The following is a 25,813-nucleotide window of genomic DNA, read 5'->3' as shown; positions in this document are numbered from 1 at the left end:
ATCAGAGTCCCACTTCACTTTCAATTTGCTTTCTCACCAGCATATTTTGAATGCTTTGCTGGAGGCAGACCAGGAAGTTTTGCATCTTGCAGCTTGTAAACCAAAGTTCTTCCTCTCCCAGTTCCCCTCCTGATGACCTGTGTCAGGTTTCATAAGAGCAAACCTTACTCAGGAAAGTGGGTATTAGTCGACATGGCAAGCCACCAAGAGCCAGGATTTAGCTGTGATTCAGATGGGGAGAAAAAAAAAAAAAAAGAGATAGAATTCAACTGCTTTGTGTTTGGAAAGAAGCACTACAAGTAATTTTTAGTCTTTCATATGTCTTATTGTCTTTAAAATATAGGTTAAGTGGGTTTTAGCTCAGTGACTGGATTTACTACTTACACATGTTTTGAAAGGCAAAGACAGGGCTCTCAGTGTTGAGGAGAGTATAAAGATGCACAATTCACAGGCAAATGGGATCTGCCAGACATGGACATGCACATGTTTGTCCTTTGGAGCAGATTTTTATGGAGCAATTTTAAACATAAGTTGCCCCAGTGTCATATTGTATGTCTATATAAACCAGAATATGAGTGTGCACTGTCCTTCCAACTGCTTCAACAATCTGAACTCTCCTTACCAGAGCTTTGTGAAATGAGATGACAGAATATTTTTTTAATTTCTCTCTCATCTTCTAAAATGCGCATTTGTACACTTGTCAAGTGTAGTACAGAATGACTGAATACAATATATATTTACCAGGTTTAAAATACATTAATTATACCATACCTGTAAATCTATATCTCTTCATTTATTTAAATGCAAATAATTCCCAGGTGATTTCATAATACAAAAAAATCTCAAAGCCATTACCAATTTTTCTCTGTGGATCCTGAGTGTGCCAAGTGGAGTGCTTCTCCACCCATTTCCTTCTGGGTCATTTCCAGCCGCCCAGCCATGGGCACTGAACTCACCCCTCCTCCTTCAGCTCCCTCTGGGGTGCTGTGTCATTCCCTCTTCTTCCTGCCACTGTCCCCACCAGCCAGGCACACAGCTTGGGCATCACCTTCTGCTGTGGCTTATTCCCACATCCTCACCTTCAGGCTGCCCAATCTCCTGGGCTCAGCCTGCACAGTGCATCCACCCCTGCCCACCCTGCTGAACACTTCCCCAGGATCCTGCTGGCTGTGATGGCTGCTCAGGCTCTCCACATGGCTCAGCACAGGCCATCTCCCAGCCCAGCATGTTAGCCTCTCTCGCCCAGTCCCCACCTTATCACCTTAAACAGGAACTCCTTGCCCTCACTATCAAAGCCTCTCATTCAGAACTGAGATATCGGTTAATGATTGCTACCTTCATCTTTTGCTTGTAACATTTTCAAACAAGACCCTTGTATCCTGTTGATGTCCTGATTTCACTTCTTTGCATTGGTTTTAAACTTTCCCAATTTCCCCTATGCTTCCAAAGACACTGACAATGGTCAGGGTGCTGGTGTCATTCCAAACCAACTACTCACCTCGTACCTTGTCTTACTGAGATCCCTTCTCCACAACTGAAAAAGTGTAATTTTCATAAAGTACCTGGGGAATACTATGAACAACACTTACTATGTGCGTGCTTCGTGCATATGATGGTTCTCTTGGCTTTGTATATGAAAAGCCTGAGTGATTAAAAGCACAGGCATCCAAAGCAACAAGACAGATTCAAACCTTGCAAAGGCATAAATATATGTACATCCACCTATTTTTTAGTGAAGAATCCAAATTAAGCTTTTTTTCTGCTCATTTTGTTTTCTAGGCTGAAGAGAAGTGCTTTCTCTGTGATTCCAGATACCCATATAATCCCTATACCCAGCACAACAGTCACATGGTGGAAAATGTTATCACAACGTTTGAGCCTGAAAGGAAAAAGAAGTGGTGGCAGTCAGAAAATGGTGAGTTTCTTAGAGAAAATATTACTGCAAAATGTAACTGTGAGATTTTTTAATGTAATTGGCTTTCACAAAGTTGCCTTCATGAAAAGATGAAAAAAAACCCCTGCATCAGTTCTTTGATTAGATAACACCAAATGATTTTAACCCATTTGTGTGTAGCAAGATTTCAAAAAGTCTGTTTTTCTATGGAAAAGTTTTAAACTCAGCACCTCCAAGAGCTGACCAGAGGACCTGTGGCAATGCTGTGTTTTACATGAAAGCAATATATTTTCCACAGGGAAATCTGTGGATTTTCAGAGAATTTTCATTTGGGGCAAAATATACATCTGCCTACAGATGTAAGGTAAGGATAGTGTGTAAAACACAAATACCCATTTAGAAAAAAAAAATAAAATTAAAGCACTAATAGCTTAGGGAAAAAATTTAAATAAAGCCTGGCTATCAGTTCCATTATTCTGATACTCCCAAGTTCCCTTTCTGCAGGGCTGTTCTTGATCCGTTCATCCCCCAGCTTGTGTTGATACTGGGGTTATCCAAACCCAGGCGCAGCACCTCGCACTCAGCCCTGACAAATCTCATCAGACTCCCTTGGGCCCACATCTCGAGCTTTTCCAGGTCCCTCTGGGTGAGGGACCCTCTGATCCTTCACATGTGTCAACAGCACCACTAGCCTTGGTGTCCTCTGCAACTTGCTGAGGATGTGTGGGATCCCAGGATTGATGAAGATAGCATCCTTGCAGCTTCTCTGGGAAGACATGCTAGGAGGAATAACATTTACTTTGTCCTATTTGACATACAGCGATTATGTGAAAAACATTTGACCGGTTGGAAATTAAGGCATAGAAAAATAAGATATGTTACTGGTTTGAGTATCCAAGTGAAACCCCATAAGCTTTTTTTTCATTGAGTTTAGCAAGGATCTGTCACCGGCTTTGGGCACTGCCAATAAAGCTGTGGGCCAAGGGTAAGAGGAGGTTTCCTTGTTTTCCCTTTCTTCTGGGATGAGGTCTCATGCACAGACTGGTCAGCAGGAGTCCTAAGATGGTGCATGCAGATGTGAACAACGGGGATATCAGCTGAGCTCCTGCAGCTCTCTACAAAGAATGTGTGACTTCTGGAGGTTTTTTCCCATATTTGTTGCAGTTTTGGAAGATGCCTGGTGCAGTAGCTCTGCTCATGATAAATTTCACATTTGGAAGTACGGAAGGGTTTAACAGTTCTCTTTAGCATGAAGAAAACACCTCATTTTATTAGTTCTCTTTTTCTTTCTTAGCAATAAGTAAATTATTTGATTGCATTTTAAGAAAATAAACCTAACTGGATCTAGAAACACACAAACCCAGAACCCTACCGTGACCGTCATTTACAGTCTGAATTATGTGAGCAGGACCTTCAGCCATGCCCTGCAGTCTCAGTGACATGCAGCACTGCTGGTGACAGTGCCAGGAAGGCAGCACATCGTATTGCCCCAGAGAGAGCAGTCCAGCTGCACAGGTCTGTGCACGGGGGATGCCCTAAAGGGTCTAGCTGCTCTGCTGGAAAAGGCATCTTCAAATCCCCCATGGGAAAACCGTCTCAGCAACCCTTCACTGTACACATTGTGCACTTCATTTTCATTCTCTTTTCAGGCATTGACCATGTCAGCATTAGATTGGACCTAGAAACTTTATTCCAGTTCAGCCATCTTATCCTGACCTTTAAGGTATATATTTTACCAGAGCTTTTATGTAATGTTATACACTAATTACTTAACCACAGGAATAAATTGCTTAGAGAGGCAATGAAAGTTCCATCTTTAGAGGTTTGTAAGAACAGGTTAGATAAACACCTGTCAAGTATGGTTAAATTATAGTTGATCCTGCCTTAGGGGAAGAGGATAGACTGAACAGGTTCCTATTCGTGTGCCTTCTGGTTCTATTTTCTGTAAATCCAAGAATTAAAACTGAAAAAATACTTTGCAAAATTAAACTCTAAAAATGTAGGGCATATCTGAACTGCAGTTGCTCTTTCAATTTAGTTCAGCTCATGTGTATCTATTATGATTCAGACAAATACAATTTTTTCTTTTACAAAATTCCTATTGTTATGGCCAACTTCCTTACTTAGAAAGTAATCATATATCTATATGAAATATTACCTTTCTTTTTTGATATAGAGAAGTTCTAATGCGTTTTTTCAGAGACCCCTGTAACAATCACAGTACCTGTAACAAGCCTATAAGCTCTCAAATACAAAATTTTAACATCCTCCAAAGAGGAACATCAATATAACAACCCCTGAGGTGTCTTATTAATGCCTGCTTAGGCAATTCTTGAAATGTTTCTTGCAGACATTTCGTCCTGCAGCAATGCTGGTTGAGCGCTCTACCGATTTTGGTCAGACCTGGAAAGTGTTTAGATATTTTGCACACGATTGTGCAGCTTCTTTTCCCAACATCTCTTCTGGTCCAGCAAAAACCATTGGAGATGTTGTTTGTGATTCAAGATATTCAGACATCGAGCCCTCCACTGAAGGCGAGGTACTGTCAAATGTCTGTTTGTATGAGTTCAAACCATATGTGGAACTGAAGGTCTCTTGTCTGTGTCTGCTGAAAGCAGAGGCCTGTCCTTTGATCCCTTTTGTGGCTGCTCATCCCATCTTTAGAACTTTATTGATTTTTTTTGCAGGTTGTTTTAAAAGCTTTGGATCCCAGCTTTGAAATAGAAAATCCGTATGTGCCATATATCCAAGGTATGGACAGTATAAGTTTTATCCAGAGACACTTTGCTGGTATTGTTTGTTTTGTACACTGAAAGGGTTGACAGCTCAGCTGGTGTAAGTCAATGATACTGAAAATTAGGTACCTAAAGATCTTAGGGAGACATTGTATTAATAAATGAAATGGGCCAATCTTGTTCTCTAGCCCTGGGGGCAAACAGCAAAGCCCTGCTGAGCACATCCATGAAGCTGCACTGTCTTTCCCTCTGGATTCAGGCCCCACCCACACAGTTTTTAGAGAACAGCCCCAGAGGTACACATGAACCCATGAAGACAGTGGCTGGGAAAATGCAGAGCCATACCAAACAGGATGCTAACACTTCTGCAGCTGCGTGCCAGGAGTGGGTCCCTGCACTGCCACTGTAGGCATTACTGATCTTGGCCAATAGTGGATAATTTTTATTATTTCTTCACTGTGACAAAATTCTTGGATGACTGATTCAAGCTGAAGATTTCATACTGTTCATTTTAGACTGAACTCGGGCTCCTAATCTCTCTTCTTTCCTTCCAGATCTCATTACGTTGACAAACCTAAGGATCAATTTTACTAAACTCCACACCCTTGGAGACGCTCTGCTTGGGAGGAGGCAGGGTGATCCCCTTGAGAAGTACTACTATGCCATCTATGAGATGGTTGTGCGGGGCAGCTGCTTTTGCAATGGCCATGCCAGCCAGTGTGATTCCATGCACAACTTACGGGGAGATGTTTTCCATCAGTCGGGGATGGTGCGTCCTTACTGCTGTCTCCAAAAGGGGGAGTCTCGATCCCTATTTTGTGAGAAGGAAGAGATGGAGGGAGGGAATGAAAGGAAGATCTGATAATCTCTGGATTGACCATTTGCAGCTGCTAGTTGTTAAGTGTCTCAATGCAGACTCTTCCTTTAAAATCCTGGGCTGGAATGCACAGAAGCTGTCTTTGCTGGCACTACTGTGATGTTTGAAAAGCAACTGGGACAAGACATGTAGATAATAGCAGTGAAATTCCGGAGCTGTAATGGTGCAAATGTAATGCAGTAAGTAGCCTGTGGCATGTGCAGACTTGAATGGCCACTTGTTGGTGCATTCCACACTCCAGCTGGGCCTGGAGGCTCTGCAGTGGGAGAGGAGGCACTGGCACAAAGAATAGTTGATAATGCAAAGCTAACCCATGAAAAATGGATTATTAAAAATTACAGGAATGTGATTGCAAGTTCTTTCCCTCTGGGAAAGAGAGATTTTTCTCCTGGAAAATATGTATCTCAATATGAAGACATGTAGGGAGACAGAGAGAGAATCTAAAATGTTGAAGTCTTCTTTGATATCTCTATAAATAATTTTTCCTAAATGTTGCTCAGTGGCTTTAAAATTATTTGGTTAAAATTTGCAGTTCTCCAGACCTTTTATCCAAATAATTGAAAATTATGTCAGCTGAGGGAGCCAAAGAGCTTCAAATTTTACTGATCTTTCTGACATACCTTAAGCAGATATCTCTCCTCTCCTCTCCTCTCCTCTCCTCTCCTCTCCTCTCCTCTCCTCTCCTCTCCTCTCCTCTCCTCTCCTCTCCTCTCCTCTCCTCTCCTCTCCTCTCCTCTCCTCTCCTCCTCTCCTCTCCTCTCCTCTCCTCTCCTCTCCTCTCCTCTCCTCTCCTCTCCTCTCCTCTCCTCTCCTCTCCTCTCCTCTCCTCTCCTCTCCTCTCCTCTCCTCTCCTCTCCTCTCCTCTCCTCTCCTCTCCTCTCCTCACATTACAGGTCCATGGGAGATGTATCTGCCACCATAACACTGAAGGTTTGTCGTGTGAAAGATGTAAAGATTTCTACAATGATGCTCCCTGGAGGCCAGCTGAAGGAACACAAGACAATGCTTGCAAACGTAATTCAAACATGATATTTTACTTTTTAATAGCCAGGAGTGGGTGTGGCACAATCCTGGTCCAATCCATAATGGGATGGCCAGGTTTCTGAGAGGGAAAATTTTCATGCCTCATCCAGAAAACCACATTCCTGCATTCGTAAGTGCTGTGTTAGAGGAAGAGCTGTTTCATGTTCTTATTCTTCAAATAGAGAAAAAAACAATAAAGAGAGGAAAAAGCACCTAATGCAAAAAAGATAATTCATTGGTTTGGACAATGTTTTTTATGTGAGTGAAAGAACTTATACAAGGCTAAATTATTTATTTCCACAATAACGAGTAGTGTAGTATACAAAAGAATAATACATTAGGGTCTGTAACAAATATTCAGCTAGAGACTTCTTCAGCAGAGCAGTGTTCCCCACTGCATATCAGGCACACTCACCTGCATTTCCAAGTTTAGGATTCAGTTCTGTCTGAAGATTCCAATTTTCTTCCCCTAGCTGTAACACACGAGGCCAGGCACTGAAATCATACAAGTAGCCAGTAACGCTGTGTTAAGTGTAGACAGCAACGTGGCCAGACCGCAATATTTACATGGTGTGAAATACCCCACTGTCTGTTTTGGTTTCAGGTTGTAACTGCAACAGCCACTCCAGCAGATGCCACTTTGACATGGCCGTGTACCAGGCCAGCGGCGGGGTCAGCGGCGGCGTTTGTGAGGACTGTCAGGACAACACCACCGGCCAACACTGCCACAAGTGCAAACCTTCCTTTTACCAGGATCCACTCAAAGTCATCTCAGATCCTCGGGCGTGCCTCCGTGAGCTTCCCTTCTTAACTTCCATGGGAATGACTCAAAACAGGCTTGTTGTGGTTCTCTTTGCTCTGAGCCCTATGGCCATCCCCATGCTTAAATGTCCACATGGTTAGAAAATCTTACCAAACCTATAACATCCAAACTGCCTCACTCAGTAGCTGCATGACAGTATCCTCCAACCAGCATTGTAAAAAGAGCTGCATATTCCAATTCCTTGCTGAACAGAGCTTAGAAATCCAGCAAAGCTATCGTTTTTCTTGAACAAGGTCAATATTAATATGAATAGCAGTAGTGATGTTGCTTCTGTGACTTTCAGCGATTACAGAAGAGGCTCCAAAATGATGGGAGGAGTAAATAACTTTTGCTAGATACCTGCCATATGTAAGAAAATTAATCTTTCAGACTTGAAAGCTCTTCTTCTGAAAGATGACCTAAATTCATTAACATAGGATGGAGAAAATGCTCCGAGTGTTATTTCATTGTAGCAATTAATTGGCATGAAAAGCCCTTAGGGAGCCAAGGGCAGATTACCAGCGGCTCTGTCGTTGCATTTCCATGCTCACATCTACCTGTGCTTTTTCATGTGTCTCTTTGACCCTGCCTGTAGCATGTGACTGTGACCCAGCGGGTACCCTGCACCAGGGCGTGTGCGAGAGCCGCACGGATCCCGCGCTGGGGACGGTCGCGGGCCGCTGCCCTTGCAAGGAGAACGTGGAGGGCGCTCGCTGCGACAAGTGCAGGGCAAACTACTACGGGCTGAGCAGCAGCGACCCCCTGGGCTGCCAGCGTACGTAAACCACCTCTTCTAGTCTCCTTCCCGAAGCATTCTCAGGCACGGAGGCAGCTGCGTGCACAGACGCGCACACTAATGCTCCACTCGAGTCACAAAATACACTGGTGCCTACTGTAGTTTCATGTCAACATAATTCAAGGTTTCTGGTGCAGCATCCAAGACCGAAACACTGCAAAAGCACTTTCAGAATGCATAGTATAATATAACAGATCAGGCTACTATTATTAATAGAAGAGTTATTAAATATGTAATTTAATTGAAAAGGGATATTGGGATGACAGGAGCTGGTGCCTTGCCAAGAGAACTTCCAGCCAACCACTCCTCTGAAAAAGGCTTGGTGAAAGCACATCCCACCCGTGCCCGGGTGCACTGTGTGGTTGTGAGCACATTGTGCCCACGCCAGCTGCCCAGCCACACACGAGGGCTGCAGCGCAGATCAGCACACAGCACTTGGCAAACCACTGCAGAGGCCTTCTGCCAGTGCCTCTGCTCCCCCCAGAGAGGGACCCACCGAGGAAATCGTCCATTTCCAAGGGCAGTCTGAGGGCTGGTGGGTGCCAGGGCACATTCATCTGCAGAGTGTTCGTGTGAAGGATGGAGACTGCCTGTCCTGTCCTGCTGCTGCCCCATCTAACATAAATCAAATCCTGCTGCCGTCACTGGGGCCTGCGGAGGTAACTGCACTTTTCTGTCCCTGCAGCCTGCAACTGCAATCCCTCGGGCAGTTTGCCTTTCTCCATCTGTGATCCTGTCACGGGAGAGTGCCTCTGCCAGAGGTTCACCACCGGGCAGCGCTGTGAAAAATGCCTGGTACGTACTCAGTTTTGGTTTTCGCTTCTGCATGTGGTTTTGGAAGTCTCCTCACCCATCTCATACCTTTTCATTGCCAGACAAGTAAACAATTAGTTAAAACTCAAATTAATTTTATAGCTGTATGATCCCATTTTGCATTGAGATGTCTGGTTATTTCTCACTGCTCCCGAACATTTGTGCAATCAAATTGCAGGGGAAGGAGCACTCCCAGGAAGGAAAGGAAATGCAAAATTATGTCCTTGATCCATCTTTGCTGTTTACAGAGCAATTTGCTTGCACAAGTGGGTAAATATCTGGCTCTTGCAGTGGCTGAGCACCCCTGCTATCCGGTAAGAGAAGCACTCTCACACAGCCAAGCACAGTAGTGCTCCAGAGCATTGTTCATCCAGCAGAACGAGTTTTGTTTTGCTTTGCATACTTAAATATTTGCTATAAAAGAACCCTTCTCTTTATACCAGGCAGGATACTGGGGTCTTGGCAACAGCTTGTATGGCTGTTCTCCATGCGACTGCGATATTGGTGGATCCCAGAACAACTTGTAAGTTAAAGTTCCTCAAGTTCTTTCTTGGTTTTAATTTTTATAAACTCTTAGGCTAGATTTTCTGGCAAGGTTAATACAGTCACATAGGAAAATAGAATGTAGATGGAATTTCATCATATACAAACAGTGTAAATTTGGGTAGAGATCTTGAAAATTTATTTGTCGTAAGGGGATTTACCTATTTCCTTTGAAGCCCACCTTGAATCAGGTTAAGCCAAGATGTGTTTTATATGAAATATAAAACATATGCCTTGAGAGATCCAGAGGCCCTAATATTAATAGAAGTAAGTTAGAGGCAACACTTTTAACCTGGCTTCCTACACCAGCCTTAAATGTTAGAATTTTTTCTCTGGCTCCTATTAAAAATGTATGATTTTAGAAGCAAGATTGGTTTCAGTTGGACTCTTGCAAAAATCTGTTGGGCAGGGGTCTTCACTACTGCTGTTTGAGTTCAGACAGAGGAGCACAGTCCCGTGCTGTAGAGCAGCTCCTTGTGAGCAGGTAAATCACATGTTGTGTTAAATACACAAGAAAGTATATGAAAACATTCCATATCCCATCAAAGGTCCTTCTGATCTCATTCTGCCTCCATAATTGTGTGAGACAGATTATTAACAATCATGATATAGTGATTCTTATAGAAAAAGATATAAGAAATTATACAGGAATAGACAGTAATAGATTCTCAGGAAACAAAAGGATCAGTGCTTCAGGTATGGAACAAAGACAAAGCAGGTCATGGACTCTGAAGTCATGGAAAAGTAGCATTAAATAAATCCAGCATCAGAAACAGAGGAGGTGGGTGATAGGAAGAATTTTAGTAATGGAGGTAATCCAGCAATGGGAGGAATTAGTCAAAGGTGGAGCGAGGGTGGGTCTGAGCTGTCCTCATGCTGTGAGGACCCAGCTGTGCCACACAGATGTCCTCCCTTTACCAACTGCTCCCTAGGTGCTCGCTGAAGGAAGGTCAGTGCGAGTGCCTGCCCAACATCGTGAGCCGCCAGTGCAACCAGCCAGCTCCAGGATACTTCTTTCTGCCCCTGGATTATTATATTTATGAAGCTGAGAATGCAAAGCCCCTTTCTGGCTCTGCACCCTTGGTAGGTATTTGACTTTTTAGGTGTTGCACTGAGAGGGGATCACTGCTGTGGTCACACAGGCGCTGAGGCTGAGGAGGAGCTCCTTTGCTTGGGAGCAGCTCTTTAGCAGGAGAATGCAAAGCAAGTCCCTTGACCATGGTCAGTTTGTCTTTGTTTTTCATGGACATGACTATTCCATAACTGTGGCTGTTAAAAAGGGACCGTCACTACAGCGTGGTATGACCTGCAAAGCTGCCCTTGCTGCTTCTCAAGTGCAAGCTGGTCTAGCGTGAATTAGAGAAATTAGTTTAATTATTTAAATTAGAGGAAAGTGAGTTGCCAATAGCTCTCATGAAATGTTTTATTTCTGGGAATCTCCAACAAGGGAGGAATCAAATTACTCTCTGCTCCATTGGACTAATTCCTGCTGCCTTATGTAAAGGCATTGATTGTAGCCTAATTTCCTCAAGAGTTTGGCATCCATCTGTAATGTTTTTAGAAAATTTTTTTTTTTTTCCTCCTTCAGCATGGGGGTAGTTGCTCCCCATGTTGAGTGCAGGACAGGAATGTATCCCTTCCTCTGTCTATGCTTTTGCTAACATTTTTTTCTCTGGCATGCTGTACAGAAACTATAGATAAGGAATAATTTTAAAAAATGCTTATTTGCAGGTCACATCCACAAATATTTAGCTATAATCACAGTCAGTAATTATCTTACAGTCCAATAATTAAATGGAAAACAGATGTCTGGGACATAGTTTATGCAAGTTAATTTTAAGGGAGCAAGGGAAAAAGGTTTCCAGCAGCTGCTGGGCCACAGTTTAGAGTTTCTCCCAGCAGAGAATAGATCTTGTTTTAAGAATGTGGATTTTCATTTAGTTGCTTATGACCCTTCAACACTGTTGAGACAGTGCTGCCCCTCTTTTATTACTTCATAGGTTCAGCCAAGCACTCTTCCAAGGTGTGACATCTACTTCCAGAAGAAAGGCTATGAGTTCATGATTGAAAATGGAAAGATTGTGTTAAACAGGAACAAGAAACGAACTGTAAGAAAATCTGGACTGGAACAGGTAAATTAGTACTTGAGTAGTTACTTAAGTTTACGCCAATAATAAAATTTTATTTTGTAACAAAGGGCAAGGAAATGTCTAAGCGCATGGGATTCACAGTCTTAGACATTACAATCCTGACATAAATCAATTTTTTGGTACACAGTTGGGTTGGACATTTTACTATTCACACTGACAGGCTTGCTCTGCTATTCCATTGCCTTTGTAGTCTCAAGTTCCATGAATTTTTGGAAGAGAAAATCCTTATGAGAAGTAATGTTGTTGTTGTTGTTGCAAGACATTTCCAACAAGTTTATACCAAGACATTACCAATACATTAGCATGGAACCTCCTGCACATAAATGTGGCCATTTTAAGTATTGATATTTATGTATCCAGCTTATAATGAAAGGTCCAGCCATGTATGAAATCAGGTTTACTCTTTTTAAGGTTTGAAATGTGAATGTTTGGAGATGCCAAATATTCAGAGGTGAGTGGATTATTCTAGTCCCTCTTATTGTTGTTGCTACAAAGTTATAGGAAGCTTTTCTTTGCACGTGACCCTAAATATCCTACCTTCAGGAGAATTCTTGGGTTGTCGATCTCCAGCTTGTTCAGAAAATGGGACCGATGGCTCAAATAAGTAAAGAACGTGGCAAAAAGATTTCCTTTATTTTTTCAGAGTTTGTTTTGTTGGTTTTTTTTTTTTGTAATTTGACTCTGTGTGTTGTTGAACATGTCAGAGTGTCGTTGCAGGGTGCAATGCAGTTTGGACAGGACTGGGATTCAGCAGTGGTGCTCCGGCAGCCCAGCGCTGGTCGGGCTGTCACATGGACAGGACACGGCTTCGCCCGCGTTCCCAGCGGAGCCGGGCTGAGATTTGCCATCAACAATGTTCCCTTTGCCATGGACTTTGATATCACAGTTCGCTATGAGCCTGAGGTACTTGTGATGTCTTGCGTGTCTTGTGGTGTTGTGATAGGTGCAGGGTCGCTTTTGTGAATAATAGGATGAGCAGCTTGTCCTATTCTTTACATCTAAGATTAAAATTGCTTGCCTTTTCAACCAGTAACAAACTGCCTTACCAAACAAGTAATATGCTCTCCACTGACCCCTTTTCCACTCAAATATGAAAAATCAGCACTAGAAGTGTCTTCTAAGCATCAGCCAAGATTTCATCTTCTGAATATTTCTCTTTTGGACCTTTTCTTGGACTGGACTTTTACTCAAAAATCAAACACATGGAAAATGCAGTTCCTTTTAGACAAGCATCCTGTATTCCTGACTAGGATTTTTTTGACAGTAAAATGTGCACAGGCAGGAGTGATTTGCATAGATATTTATCCAGGCCTTTTGCAGGCATCCTGCTTCCTAGTTGTTCCAGCTGGACTCTGAAATGTGCGAAAATTGTAGGAAAATAACCAAATTACTATTTTTTGCTTGGAGAAGATTTCTCAGTGATGATGACATGTCTAGGGAAATCTGATTAAACACAGGTCCTCACCCATGTCTTCAAAAACACAAGTGTTTTATTGGTACCAGCTTTTGTACACGCCTTACTCTTTTGCAATTCTCTGGGACAGTCCCACAACTCAAGATTTTCCTGCTGTCTGTTGTATTCTGCTCTCTGACTGTTACTCTGAGGCAAAACAATCTCACAGTGTCTTAAAACATGGGAACAAATTTTCAGTGGTCTGGTTTGAGGTAGCTTTTTCTCTCTAAGGATTGAAGAGTTGGGTTTTAAATACATTTGTTTCAAAGTCTTTTATGTTTATTATTTCTTATTGGATGAGTGAGAAGGCAGCTAATGAAGGATATCTCCAGAATAACACTGTGCTAAGAAAAGAAACAACTCCAAAGACTCTAACAGAGCTGTTTCCATTTGAACCAGCTGAGGTCTCATTTCCGTCTCTGCTTTTCATTAGCCATTGCAAATAGAATGAATTTTTCACAAATAACATAGCTTTTCAGTGCTGTATAGAATAAAGAGAGAATCTGTTTTGTCACTGCCGTGTGCAGTCATTCAGATGGCTTTCATTAACTCTTGCAAAGAGAAAGCAGGTTTTTTCAGATACAAAATATAGCCATATTTTTTGTCTTTTGTTTATAGTTCTTGGAAGACTGGCTTGCAAGTGTTGCCATCCAGCCTGCTGGTATCTTGTCAGGTCAACACTGCAAAAACAAGGTCCTTTCACAGGAGCCACATGAGTTGCCTCTCCCAGCTACAAAGAGGTCTGGCTGTTGCTGTCTTTTTGCCTGTAGATCTTCCGTGTACAAATCATTTACTGAAGCACTGCAGAGCAACACACGTGTGGGAGAGTGGGAATATCAGAATTCTATTGCTGGCACACCACAATAATACATAGGCTTTAAGGAAGAGTCATGCCCCAGTCCTTAGTCTGGCAAAGGTTTGCCAAACCCAGGAGAGCAGGCTGAGATCCAGCTGGGGTTGGTCGTTGTTCTGGTGAAGAACCAACTGCAGCTGCTTCAGTATAGAAAGGAAATAATGACTTAAAGTCACCGTCCTACTCTATTTTCAAAACCAGCTGTTCAGCTTGGCCCTGTGTAAAGAATAGAGAGAAGCTTAGAGGATGAGATGAATGTCTTGATCAAATAGGGACAGGAAAGGATGAGTGTGAACAGTGAGTTAGTAAACCCCCTTGCTTGGAGTAGTAAAACCTGCCATTTTCAGTTTAATCTCCCCAGGTTTGAATTGTGCTTGGTGAATCACCTTTCCTGAAGCCTTCGAGCATGGGGCTGGGTGTGCTCCTCACAGCAGCAGGGCTTGCTCCAGGCTGCAGGGATCACTTTGCAGGCACAGAGGGAAGAGGGAGAGCTCACAACATCCAGTAAACTTGCCTTGTCCTGCTGGCTATAACTGTGTTTCATTTCTGCTAAACAGGATTGCAATTCTGCAGACTCCAGTCTGCCTGGAGCCGGGAACAGAATATCTTGTGGATGTGTATTTTTCTCAGCTCTCTGCCTCTGACAAAAAGGCAAAATCATTCATCTTGATTGACTCAGTGAGTAGTTCTGTCACAAGTCCCTTGAGGTTGTATTTATACACAGTGATTTTTTTTTTTACAGACTTATTAGAAGTATTTTTAAATAATATATAGTGTGCTTTAATAGAAATTCAGCTTCTGTTTATCTCCATTGGCACTGTTTGCATATTTTTGTATGGAAAGGCAGAATTGTATCTGGTTAAATTTTCGCGGAGCAATACAAGAAGTCGTACTTGTTGCATACGTTGCATGTATCTCTATCTGTTGCTCGCTGATTATGAGCACAGTCCATATGCTGATAAGATTCTGTGGCTATGGATATGAATTTGTGCAGCTCCTCATCACTTAGGTTTTTTAAATTATCTCTAATTTGTCAGGATCATGGATATTTTTAAAGAAGATATTGGAAAAGTAAAATTAGTCGTGTACGTCCTGGGAATCAGGTCCAGATATTTCCCAAGTTTCCATCATGTCAGGAACTGGGTGTTAGTTTTGGGTCCTTCTCTTGAGAAAAATATTTTTAGGCCTATTTCTCTAATTATTCCTGTAGAACTGGACCTGGCAAGGGCTGGCTAGACTTGGACATAGAACCTTCATCTGATTTTTCACTATCACAGTAGTACAAGTGAAAATTTTGGCCAGATACTTCTTTTGGAGTCACTAACTTAGCACAGCAAGACCAGTTCTGGGCATATATCAGAGGTCTTATTATAATTTTATTTTTTTAAACACAGTCTGTCTTATTTGAAGAACTCAGGGAATGTTTAGACCTTCAGAATAAATGTGAATTTAGATGGTGGAATGGCACAACTGCAGATTTGGAAAGCCAGTGCTCCAGGCCTCTGTCATTGCAATGGAAAGCACATTAAGAGAATGTGGGAAATTATGGTTTTCAATATATCTAAGCAAAAATATTTTCTTTTCTCTCTTAACAACAAAGCTTGGACTTATTCCCAGAATCAGCTCTGTGGAGAATTTGTGCAGTGAGAAGGATTTAGATGAGTACCAGAAGTACCACTGTATCGAAATCGCATCTGAAGTTGTGCCTCACGTGCTGCCCGAAGCGTGCGCGCGGCTCATAGTGAGCTTGTCAGCCCGAATCCACAACGGCGCCGTCGGTAAGGGCCGGCCTGCACAGCCTGCTCTTCTGGGAAGTTGTTGGCTTTCCCTTGAGTTTGTAGGATATGTTGACAGTAGAGCTCTCAGCCCGCAGTGATGTAGAGGGGAAGCTGGTCAGCATGTGATATCCATGGGTTATATCCCACTGAACCCTCTGTGTGCTGCAAACACCTCTTGGTGGCATGAATCTTGGAGCTCATCACTCCTGATGGGCTTCATGGAGCAGTGTGACAGAGACCATGGCAATGATTTTGTGTCTTCTGAAAAGCATTTGAATCAGATGCCTTTATTATATGGCCAAGGCAGTAACTTTCTTACTTTTGTAGCTGCTGTAAAATGACAGAGAAGTTTCTAAGCCCTCTCTCTAGATGCTGTAGGCCAGATGAATGCCTTGGTAAGATTCCAGACATGATGGTACATAAGTTGGTGTACTGAAAGAGATTCACCAAGAAAACCTTGATGATATTCCAGCAAGAAGGCAGTGGCAGGCGGGGTTTGAAATTCCTAGGCAGCCTCCTGGACCATGGAAAGATCAGGTGGGCTCAGGGAGTTCCTCAGGTATTTGGCCCAGAGGAATGGAACTTCTCTGCACTTTCAGTAATGGGAGGAGCCTTTCTGGACAACTTCAGCGGCCAGCTTCTTTCAGGGACCCTAGCAGCAATGCCTCTAAAGTTAACAGCATCTCCTTGGGTAGGGTGATTTTTAGAAGGATTGATGCCTCACTCTAATAGCAGGTGATTAGTTCATAGCTGTGCAATCAGTGAACCCCTCATTTAGGCTTGGGCTGTGCTAACTCCCTATTGGCCTGATGCTTAAAGTGATGAGATTCTCCCAATGAAATGTGGCACCTTGGTTTTCTGGTGCTTTCCAGAGCATCCTAGGCAAACAGCCTCTGTGAGTTAACAGCATCTTCTCTCAAAAAGTTAGTCCAAGGTGTTCAGAAGGAAACAAACAGTACACAGATGCAGACTAAATACAGCTTGAAGGTTATGTCCAGTGCTCTGGCTAGATGCAGATTTATAGCAAACCTTTCTAGACTTCAGGATGTCTCAATATGGATCTACCCTTTCTGTCCTACCCCAAATGCATGAAGGCAGTGCCTTGAATGTGGCAACTGCAACACCAAGACTTGTGCTGGTGCCTTATATACCACCACTGTTGATGCTACACCATCAAGTGATCTAAACTATGGCCATCATCAGGTTAGTGAACCCCTGAGAAGAATAATCAAGCTCTTTCCTACCTATTTTAAAGTGTGAAAACTGCAAGCTGATAAGAGCAGTAAAACACATTGACAACCAAACCAGTCTTGATTTTCTTTCCCCTTGCCAGCATGTAAGTGCAATCCCCAAGGGTCTCTGAATGCCAGCTGTAGCAAACTGGGGGGCCAGTGTCAGTGCAAAGCCAACGTCGTGGGACGCTGCTGTGACACCTGCTCTGCAGGCAGCTATGGCTTCGGCTTCCACGGCTGCTACGGTGAGTGCAGCATTTAGGGCTTTCAATACCGGGTTTTGCGTGAAGCAATATAAAAAACGCTTCCACGAATAACAAATTGTCCGTCCCCGCTGCCTATGAGCAGCGTCGGCGATGGGATGGGTCGGAAGGAATGCTCTAAGGACGCGGCTTTGCTCCCGGTGTTTTGCAGCATGCGAGTGCCACCCGCAAGGCTCGCTGAGCACGCTGTGCGACCAGGTGACCGGGCAGTGCTCCTGCCGCCGGGACGTGGGCGGCCAGCGCTGCAGCCGCTGCCTGGCCGGGCACTTTGGATTTCCCCACTGCCGTCCTTGCCCCTGCAATGGCCGTGCGGAGCTGTGCGACCCCGGGACCGGAGAGTGCCTCCACTGCCGCGGCTTCACCGCCGGAAGCCACTGTGAAAGGTCAGCTGGTGGGCAGTGCTGCAAAGCTCCGCCAGACACTGGGGGTCTCCAAAATGCCTGTGGGGCTGGGGGCCTGCAATTCATCAATGACCTTAACAGGAAACGTGTACCTAAACCAGGATGAAATGGGCCTGGCTGCTGAATGTCAGGTACCTCTTTCTTCGGCAAATGCACGTGGGACTGTGCATGCAGTGCCTGTGGGTGGATTGCGGGCAGGACACGCACCCAGCATTGCAGCGGGGTGCCTGCGGGAAGGCGTTTGAGACGTGGGCACCATGGCACCGTGTTCTCGGAGACACGCCCAAAGCACTGTGTGTGGGACGAACTGACTCCTGCCAGGTTCCAAACTGCCAGCTTTCAAATGTAAAATTCAGCATGAGGCTAGCCAAGAGGCTGAATATTGTGCTGAATACTCATTTTAATACCTGCAATTACCTCTAATGAGTTTACTAAGTAAATGTGCCTGATTTGCTGGTCATATTAGTTCCGTATCACCAGCAAATAACTTTTCCCACATGTTCCAGCTCCATTCCACTGCTCCACTGCTCCACTACTCCACTGCTCCTCTTTTTTATTTTGTACACTGGCAGCAGTAACACAGTTCAACATGGTCATCGAAATTAAGTTTGTTTAGTTTGGTTTGGCTGGACTGTACCTTGTAATTCATTCTTAAGAGGATTTCCTCATGAAACCTGTTGATCTTTTCCTGCAGTGCTTTTAGACAATACAGTCTTTGGCTGTTCTGCTCCTTGATGGCAAACAGATTAAAAATGGAAGACTGAAACACTTCTTGCCCTGTGGCTTTGTAGGATCTCCAGACCCCAGGGGGAGGATAATCAGATAGCCAAGTCTTTTAGCCTTGCCTGTATACATATGGAGAACTGTGCTCCTATTTGCCATAGTAAAGCAGATCAAAGATTGAGGATGATTCAGAAGCTTCTGTGCTGCTGTTGTCACAGCTGCAGGACTGTGTGGGGTTGGGATGCGGAGGCAGCAGTGGTGGGCAGGGTGGCTGAGCCCCCAGGGAGTCCCAAAACCCCCACTTTTCAGGTAACAGCACAGCCACCAGCACTTCAAAAAAGCCATTACCCTCGGTTTGCAGAATGTGTCAGACAGAGCATGGCTCAATACATATGTTGCATCTAAAATATGCAGTGTTCTCTGAGTACTCTTAAGGAATTACTGCCTTTTTTTCCTGTGCCAGCAGTTTTTACTGTCATGGAAATAGATGAATATATGTGCTGATAGGTAAATATACACAATTTTTATATGGCAGCTTTTAGCTGTCTATGCAGAGAATGTGTGATATGCCATATCATAATGATTTAGATTAAAATTGTTCCCGAGTAGGTGAAGTCTTCACAAACATTTCTTGAAAGGAAAACATATGTATTTTTCTTTTTGCTTCAGATTTTGAGAATGCAGCTCTGATTTTCTATTTTAGAACACCTTTGAAGCTTGATATATCTCTACCCATTGATGGAGATAGCACTTCAATTTTCTGGAATACTAATTTCAATATATACATATAAATTGATTCACTTGCATGAAGCATTTGTCAATTTGTCCTGTTTGTGTCGACTGCTTTGGCAGGTGCATGGATGGCTATTATGGAAACCCTCTGGATGGAGAACCCTGCCAGCCATGCATGTGTCCAGGGACACCTACAAGCAATAGGTATTTTGCACACTCCTGTTACCAGGACTCCCAGTCTGCACAGCTTGTCTGTAATTGTCTCGAGGGATATTCAGGTATGAAGCAAAATAAGAACTGGTTTTGATACTACTAAAATTAATGTAAGAGAAAAAAAAATTATCATCCTCCACCTGTCATATGTTCAGAAATGAGAATGAAGTAATGCTAATAAAACAACTAAGAAGAGTTAGCACTCAAGTTTACCGAAATTATGTGGGTAAGTTCTGACTAGGAAGAATGGGAATTATGCAGTTAGTGTTTTAAAAAGGGATTTACCTATGTGGATACAGTGAAGTCATTAATTATTCTGATGTCACTCTCTGGAAATCTCCTCCTTTCCAGGGGCATTACATTACTCTGGTAGGGAGAGGTGGGGAGAACTGCAGTTGCTTGTTACCTCCGGAAAAGAAGCATTGCAAGCCCAAATGGGAACGATTAGGGCATCAAAAAGAGCTGATAACATTTCCTAATCAGAGGAAGTCCTTCTCTGTGTAGAGGAAACTCTTTGACATTGTGCCTTAAAGTGACTGCTTCATGGTTCAAATAGTCATTCTAGAAAATAGGGTTTCTATTCTCAGCTGTCTCAAATGCAGATATTTTTGCAGCAAACTGATTCCTCATTTCCTACAATCTTGTTGATTTAGGTTGAATTCCTGAAGGGAAAGCTGAAGATATTTCCCTTCCCTTGGACATTAGAAAAATCTCCTCTGTTGGAAGCAAAGCTTAATGGGAAGCACTGCTGAAAATTAAACCAATGCTGTCATCTTACTTAGGCAAAGTTTCTTTATAAGTCAAGAGTGGTTTTGCTCAAGTAATTGCTGTAGGGCCAAAATTATTCATTTTGATGCTCACCCAGGGGACTTCTGTCCTCACAAATCACTGCACTCCTCAGTTTTGGACTTTATTGCTCCTGCTCCTTTCCAGCAAGACTTTTGGTCACCTTTGTAGCAGTGGTCTCACTTTCTCAGAGATGGAGAAAGGCTCTGGGTCCTGAGGAGCACGGTGAAGGAACGGAGTCCTTGGCTGAGGATGAACCAGCAGATGTTCCAGAAACACCAGTCTGCCCAGATGGTTTCTGAGATGCAGAGGTAGCCCCCAAATCAGGGCAGGCATTGAGACTAAATGCAGAAATAGTTGTCAACAAGCAATGACAGAGCATCAGAGTCCATATGAATTCCTGGGTACCCCCCACCCTCCAATGCTGCTGTTGGAGTGAAGGGCCAAGGAAAATCCTGCAAATATGGCTAACCCTGACTACTGCCATTGAATGGACTTTGATGGAAAAACATGTTTGGAGGTGTTGTATGATGAGGCACCCATTTGCTCTTACTGAAAGGACTTGCTTGGTATAAATGGCTTGGGATGAGGAGGGTGTATTTCCATCAGATTTCAGTGGGGAAGATATAATTTAAGCTCATCAGAGGATTAAAGGGCAATGGTCTCAAACAGGTGGATATTTTCCACTGGAAATGTGCATTTGAGCAGACAGTCTGAATCTTTTACTAATATTACTGGAAATTAAATGTTTCACTTGAGTTCCCATCAGCCAGCAATATTTTTACTTTCCTCTGGCAGGCAATCAGTGTGACGAGTGTCCTAGTGGCTTCTACAAAAACCCCAGCAGCTCTGGGCTTGACTGTGCACCATGTCCCTGCAATAACAACATCGATTTGACAGACCCAGAGTCCTGTAACAGGGTCACTGGTGAATGCACCAAGTGTTTACACAACACCCACGGAGCAAACTGTCAGTTCTGCAAACCAGGTTATTTTGGCTCAGCCCTCAATCAAAGCTGTCAAAGTAAGTAACAGCACTACAACAAGAAAATGTTTTTAAAAATAGGCTATAGGGAAAGGTTACACCTTGGAGGGAGGACAAAACTAAAGCAGAAATAATAGAGAGAAATATAAGAATAGAGAAAAATATAAGAATCACTAATACATTTCTCTATTTACTAAAGATACAAATAACTTAACATGGCATCTATTAAATTCTTTGTCATCCAAATCTCACTAAATTTCATACTGAATATCACTCCTACGAAATACTCAATTGTGAAATGAAAGCAGTACTCTCTGTTAGAAAAATAAATGTGCATTCAGCTTATTCAGGAAGGAATCTAAAGTAAAGGAATCAGTGATAATTGCTTATCCATATTGCTGGCTGATGCCAACTAAGCTCAGTTAGAGCTCAGTTAACCAGATGATACCTTGCTGAACTTCCTGCCTTAGCAGTTGTTTTCATTAAGTGGCTAGAGTGAGAGCATTCAGGAAATTTAGTATATTCCATGAGGACACGTCAGTAACTCAGAACTTTGAACAGTAGGAGGGTAAGGAAAAGCAAGGCGCAAGCTTCTTCCCTATTTTTCTCTATACTCATTTTCACAGATGGGCCTGATTGAGGATTTAAGTTTTATGGCCAAGATAATTATAAGTATAGTCAAAAAACTGTTTTTCTGGGAATTTCTAAAATACGGTCCAAGCCCATCCCTTGTTTGTTCTTGGAAAATGTCTGTTAGAAATCACTAAGCAAGACCTTTTGACTCCTCACAAGGAAGGTTTCTTATCTTACTTGGCTTTCTGGGGATTCCCACGCTGGATAATGCCTACTGTAAATCAACATATCCTTACCAACATATTTAACATTGCATTCTAATAAGATTCAAAACTCACTGAGCCTTCATTTTTTGTGCCTGTATTAAAAGTGTTGAACATTCACAGTAAGATTTCTCAAAGCCACATATAAGTTATTACAGAAAGACAGGTCACGTGTATGAGATTAAACACGTTCAAGGTCACTAAAAGTAAACCTACAGTGTGGGCTTTGTATCCATCAGCTGTCTGTATTACTGTCTGCTGCAGTAATTGTCCTGTTTTTTCCAGGCTGCACGTGCAATCTGGCAGGTGTCCGTCCTGCCATGTGCCCGGGGGGGGACGCAGCCTGCCTGTGTGACCCGGCCACAGGAGCTTGTCCCTGCCTGCCCAACGTGCTGGGCGCCACATGTGACCAGTGTGCCTCTGGCTACTGGGACCTGGCTAGTGGGAAAGGATGCCAGACCTGTGACTGTGATCCAAAAAACTCCCAAAGCAACCAGTGCAACCAGGCAAGAAAATTACTCTGCTTTCCAGGAACCAGGCTGCTGGTGTTTTCACATGGCAAAGTGGGGACCCTCTCATAAATGAGGATTGCTTTTTTGTCATATTCCCTGAAAACAAAAAATTCTCTGGAAGTTTGTAGTTGGTGCAATCACATTGTGAGTCATTAAATCAAAAGTGTTGTTCTGATAATGTGGCTTTGCATGTTGGTCAGGAATTTCTCTTTGCATGTTATTTCTTTGCCAAGTGGATCTTAGAAATACTTTGTAAATTAAAAAATTGCCTCATAAATATGCATATAGGGAAGAAGGAAATAGAAGCTTGGACCCAAGAGTCTTATGAGTATTTTTAAGTGTTTATTTTCATAAAGTAGCAGCTGTGGCCATTACATTGATCATTCCTCATCTATCATACTGCTAGAGTACCTGTTCTCATCTTTAATTTCTGTGCACATTTTAGGGATAGAATGTAGAAAAAATTAAACAGCATTTCAGAATAGAGAGGTGAAATTGTCCCATGAAACCAACAGCAATTTCGCCATTGACTTCAGACCACCAGGAGCTTATCCTAAAGTCTTGCTGACACATTTGCACATTTTTCTTTTAATATGCTCTCTGTTTGTTCCAGTTTATTCAGTAGATTTATTATTTTTTATAGTAAATTTAGTTCTTGACCTCAAAGGACTACAAGTGGTTATCAAAGTTGTAATTCCCTGGAGTTTAATTTAATAGCTGAATTACAAAGTAATTTTTCTAGAACAATATGCATAATATACCCTCAAGGTTTTCAGTTATAATTGATATACTGTGTAGTTTAAAGATGAAATGTTAAGATGAGTACTGAGATCCAGCAAAAATAAAAAATAAGTCTGTTTTGGAAAGGAAAAGAATCTTCTCAGATCATAGCCAAAGGATGAGTTCTCAAACAGCATCAGTAGACTGGATCATACAAAATCTCTGATGTTAGTAAAAGTAAAGCCATTTTTCAGAGTGCGTTTTGTTTTCAGGACCTTCAGGAGGAAGACAGGAAAGTGGGGCCAATACTGTATAAGCCAAGCAGTATTGCTGCAGTCCTTGTGCAGCTGAAATAATGTATATCCAGCCCTATGGTTCTGCTGGAAGTTATTCAATCCTAACTGTCTTTACAGCTTACAGGCCAGTGTCCATGCAAGCCAGGTTACAGCGGGAGATGCTGTAATGAATGTGAGGAAAACTACTTTGGCAATCCCCAGATGCATTGCATTTGTAAGTATTATTAAGTGGGACAACTGGATTATAAACTGCCTAGATAGAAATGCTTACCTTTTATATTCCCAGGGGAGACAGGGCATACATGTAGAGAAACGGCCTTTCATATGTTTGTGTGTATGAGATGGACAAATATTTAATATTATTTATCTATATTGTTATTTCAATGGTTAAGATGGAAGTCTGAGGTGGCTACTGTGCACTCCACCTTGCTCCAACTCAAACACTGGTTTGCTTCTATTATGTTTAAATGCACCTTTGTCACGCACTAATCCCACAGAAAAGGAACAACTGGATGTAACCTGCTGTTCCTTTCTTGCAGCGTGCGAGTGTAACCTGGAGGGGACCCGCCAGCCCACGTGTGACAAAGCCACTGGCGCGTGTCACTGCCGCGCTGGTGTCGCCGGCCGGCTGTGCGACCAGTGCGGCCGCGGCTTTGAGAAGGACTTTCCCTCCTGCCGTCAGTGTCATCTTTGTTTTGATCAGTGGGATACTGAAATTGCTGCTCTTGCTCAGACTGTGAAGGGGTTAATGAGGTTTGCAGCAAAGCTGGAAGATAAAGGAGGACGAATGCCCAGCTGTGACATGCGTTTCAAAGCCTTTGAAGATGCCATTTCTGAAACTGAACGCATTTTGAGACATCCTGTCCTTTCACTGGAGGCCCTTGCAGGCATCAGGGATTTTCAGGGCTACCTTCAGTAAGGGCTAGGTTGCTCCTGAAAAAAATCCCTTAGCTAAGAAACTGTCTTCCCCCAGACTCTACCAACCATCCCTACATATCAATTCCCACTTCTGATCAGCACACAGACACTGGTCCACTAAGTCACTGTTTTCAATAGATCTGTGAAGAAATTCATCCTTAATATATGCCTATCCCATAGAGACATATACTTAAATGCTGGTATTTTCCAGTTCATACTAAGGATTTTCTAAATAAGCCGTACAATTAAATGTTTCTGCTTATTTATAAATGTATCTCTTGCCCTCTAAAATATTGTGTAACTCAGTTCTAGTTTAAGAACAATCTGGTCTGACTTCTGCGTAACTGTCTTTTTCCCTTCAGACAAAAAGTTGCACAGATGAATCCCCTTCACAGTTCACCCTTTGAGTTTCCTGACCTTAACAAGAACATAGAAGATATTGGAGAAGAAGCCAACCTAGTGTTTGAACTTCTACGACAGAAAATACATCTGCATCAAAGTTTTCAGTATCTGAACTTCAAAGGTAAGCCAGCAATGAATTAAAATGGGTGAACATTTTCCCTGAAATTTTGGAATGCTTTCTCATCATTAAACCATACAACATTTCAAAGATCCCTAGATTTTAGCTTCCTATGGTAGCACAAAAATGTTGACACTAACAACATTTTATACCAACTTTCCAAATTCTCTTTAGTGTTAAAATGATGTGATCTCTAGCATCTCAAATTTCTGATGCATGTGCCAGGGTCACATCAGTCAGAAGTCTCATAAATCCAAATGCTTACATCAGGATATAAAAGAAACACAGTTTCACAGTACAGATTCACATGCAATAGAACAGCAAAGGCTTCCCCCCGCCCACCACATTTGACTCCTCTTGCTCATAGGAATACTTAAAGAATCTTGTACAGGAATGTTTTGTTTAATTAAAGCTTAATGTCATAGGGCAGCTTCTTAGTGTTCCCATGGGAAAATACTTGACTCTATGTGGGACAGAAGTAGCTCTCCATCATCAAAAAATGTGAAAGCAGAACTGACCTCCTTGGCATTTTTGAAAGAATTACATCCTCTGTGCTTAGGCTAAGTATAGTCTTCATAAGCTGCTAATAGCTGTAATGATGATGTCCCACACCGGTTTATGGAGAAAAAATGGGGATGTATCAGGCAGGGATCTTGAACAGATTAGATCACCCACAATGGCAGGAGATGGTCAGCAGAATTCTCTCCAAAGAGATGGCTGCCACTCTGTGAACCCCCAGAAGATAGGGTGCTCACCACAGGAGACACAAGTTACAAGCAGTGCACTCCCACTTACAATTCCTCTGTGTTTCATTCAGGCAAGAAAAACTGGGCCAAGGCAAGATTGTTTGTTTGGTTAAAAAGAGCAAAAAAAAAAAAAAAAAAAAAAAAAAAAAAAAAAAAGAAAAAAGGAAAAGTCAACAAAATGCAAACTGGAAGGAATGGAAGAGGGGAAAAGAGG

At 42.7% G+C, this 25,813-nt stretch overlaps 1 protein-coding gene across 1 annotated transcript in view; it reads left to right on the top strand.

The window, feature by feature from the left end:
- The window catches only part of LAMB4 (laminin subunit beta 4), a 40,208-nt gene that overhangs the window by 3,311 nt on the left and 11,084 nt on the right, over positions 1 to 25,813 (top strand). The window contains exons 3-26 of the mRNA XM_040061416.1: positions 1,780 to 1,915; positions 3,544 to 3,617; positions 4,245 to 4,433; positions 4,582 to 4,645; positions 5,184 to 5,398; positions 6,400 to 6,520; positions 7,134 to 7,322; positions 7,927 to 8,106; positions 8,813 to 8,922; positions 9,384 to 9,463; positions 10,416 to 10,566; positions 11,484 to 11,615; positions 12,351 to 12,536; positions 13,705 to 13,826; positions 14,497 to 14,617; positions 15,540 to 15,717; positions 17,051 to 17,194; positions 17,364 to 17,595; positions 19,189 to 19,346; positions 20,866 to 21,090; positions 22,173 to 22,393; positions 23,533 to 23,629; positions 23,955 to 24,330; positions 24,696 to 24,856. Coding sequence (XP_039917350.1) covers positions 1,780 to 1,915; positions 3,544 to 3,617; positions 4,245 to 4,433; positions 4,582 to 4,645; positions 5,184 to 5,398; positions 6,400 to 6,520; positions 7,134 to 7,322; positions 7,927 to 8,106; positions 8,813 to 8,922; positions 9,384 to 9,463; positions 10,416 to 10,566; positions 11,484 to 11,615; positions 12,351 to 12,536; positions 13,705 to 13,826; positions 14,497 to 14,617; positions 15,540 to 15,717; positions 17,051 to 17,194; positions 17,364 to 17,595; positions 19,189 to 19,346; positions 20,866 to 21,090; positions 22,173 to 22,393; positions 23,533 to 23,629; positions 23,955 to 24,330; positions 24,696 to 24,856 — 3,862 coding nt within the window. The remainder of the gene's footprint in view (positions 1 to 1,779; positions 1,916 to 3,543; positions 3,618 to 4,244; positions 4,434 to 4,581; positions 4,646 to 5,183; positions 5,399 to 6,399; positions 6,521 to 7,133; positions 7,323 to 7,926; positions 8,107 to 8,812; positions 8,923 to 9,383; positions 9,464 to 10,415; positions 10,567 to 11,483; positions 11,616 to 12,350; positions 12,537 to 13,704; positions 13,827 to 14,496; positions 14,618 to 15,539; positions 15,718 to 17,050; positions 17,195 to 17,363; positions 17,596 to 19,188; positions 19,347 to 20,865; positions 21,091 to 22,172; positions 22,394 to 23,532; positions 23,630 to 23,954; positions 24,331 to 24,695; positions 24,857 to 25,813) is intronic.

This window comes from Hirundo rustica, chromosome 4, assembly GCF_015227805.2.
Source record: "Hirundo rustica isolate bHirRus1 chromosome 4, bHirRus1.pri.v3, whole genome shotgun sequence".
Classification (NCBI taxonomy): domain Eukaryota; kingdom Metazoa; phylum Chordata; class Aves; order Passeriformes; family Hirundinidae; genus Hirundo; species Hirundo rustica.
This window is presented reverse-complemented; position numbering and strand designations above follow the sequence as displayed.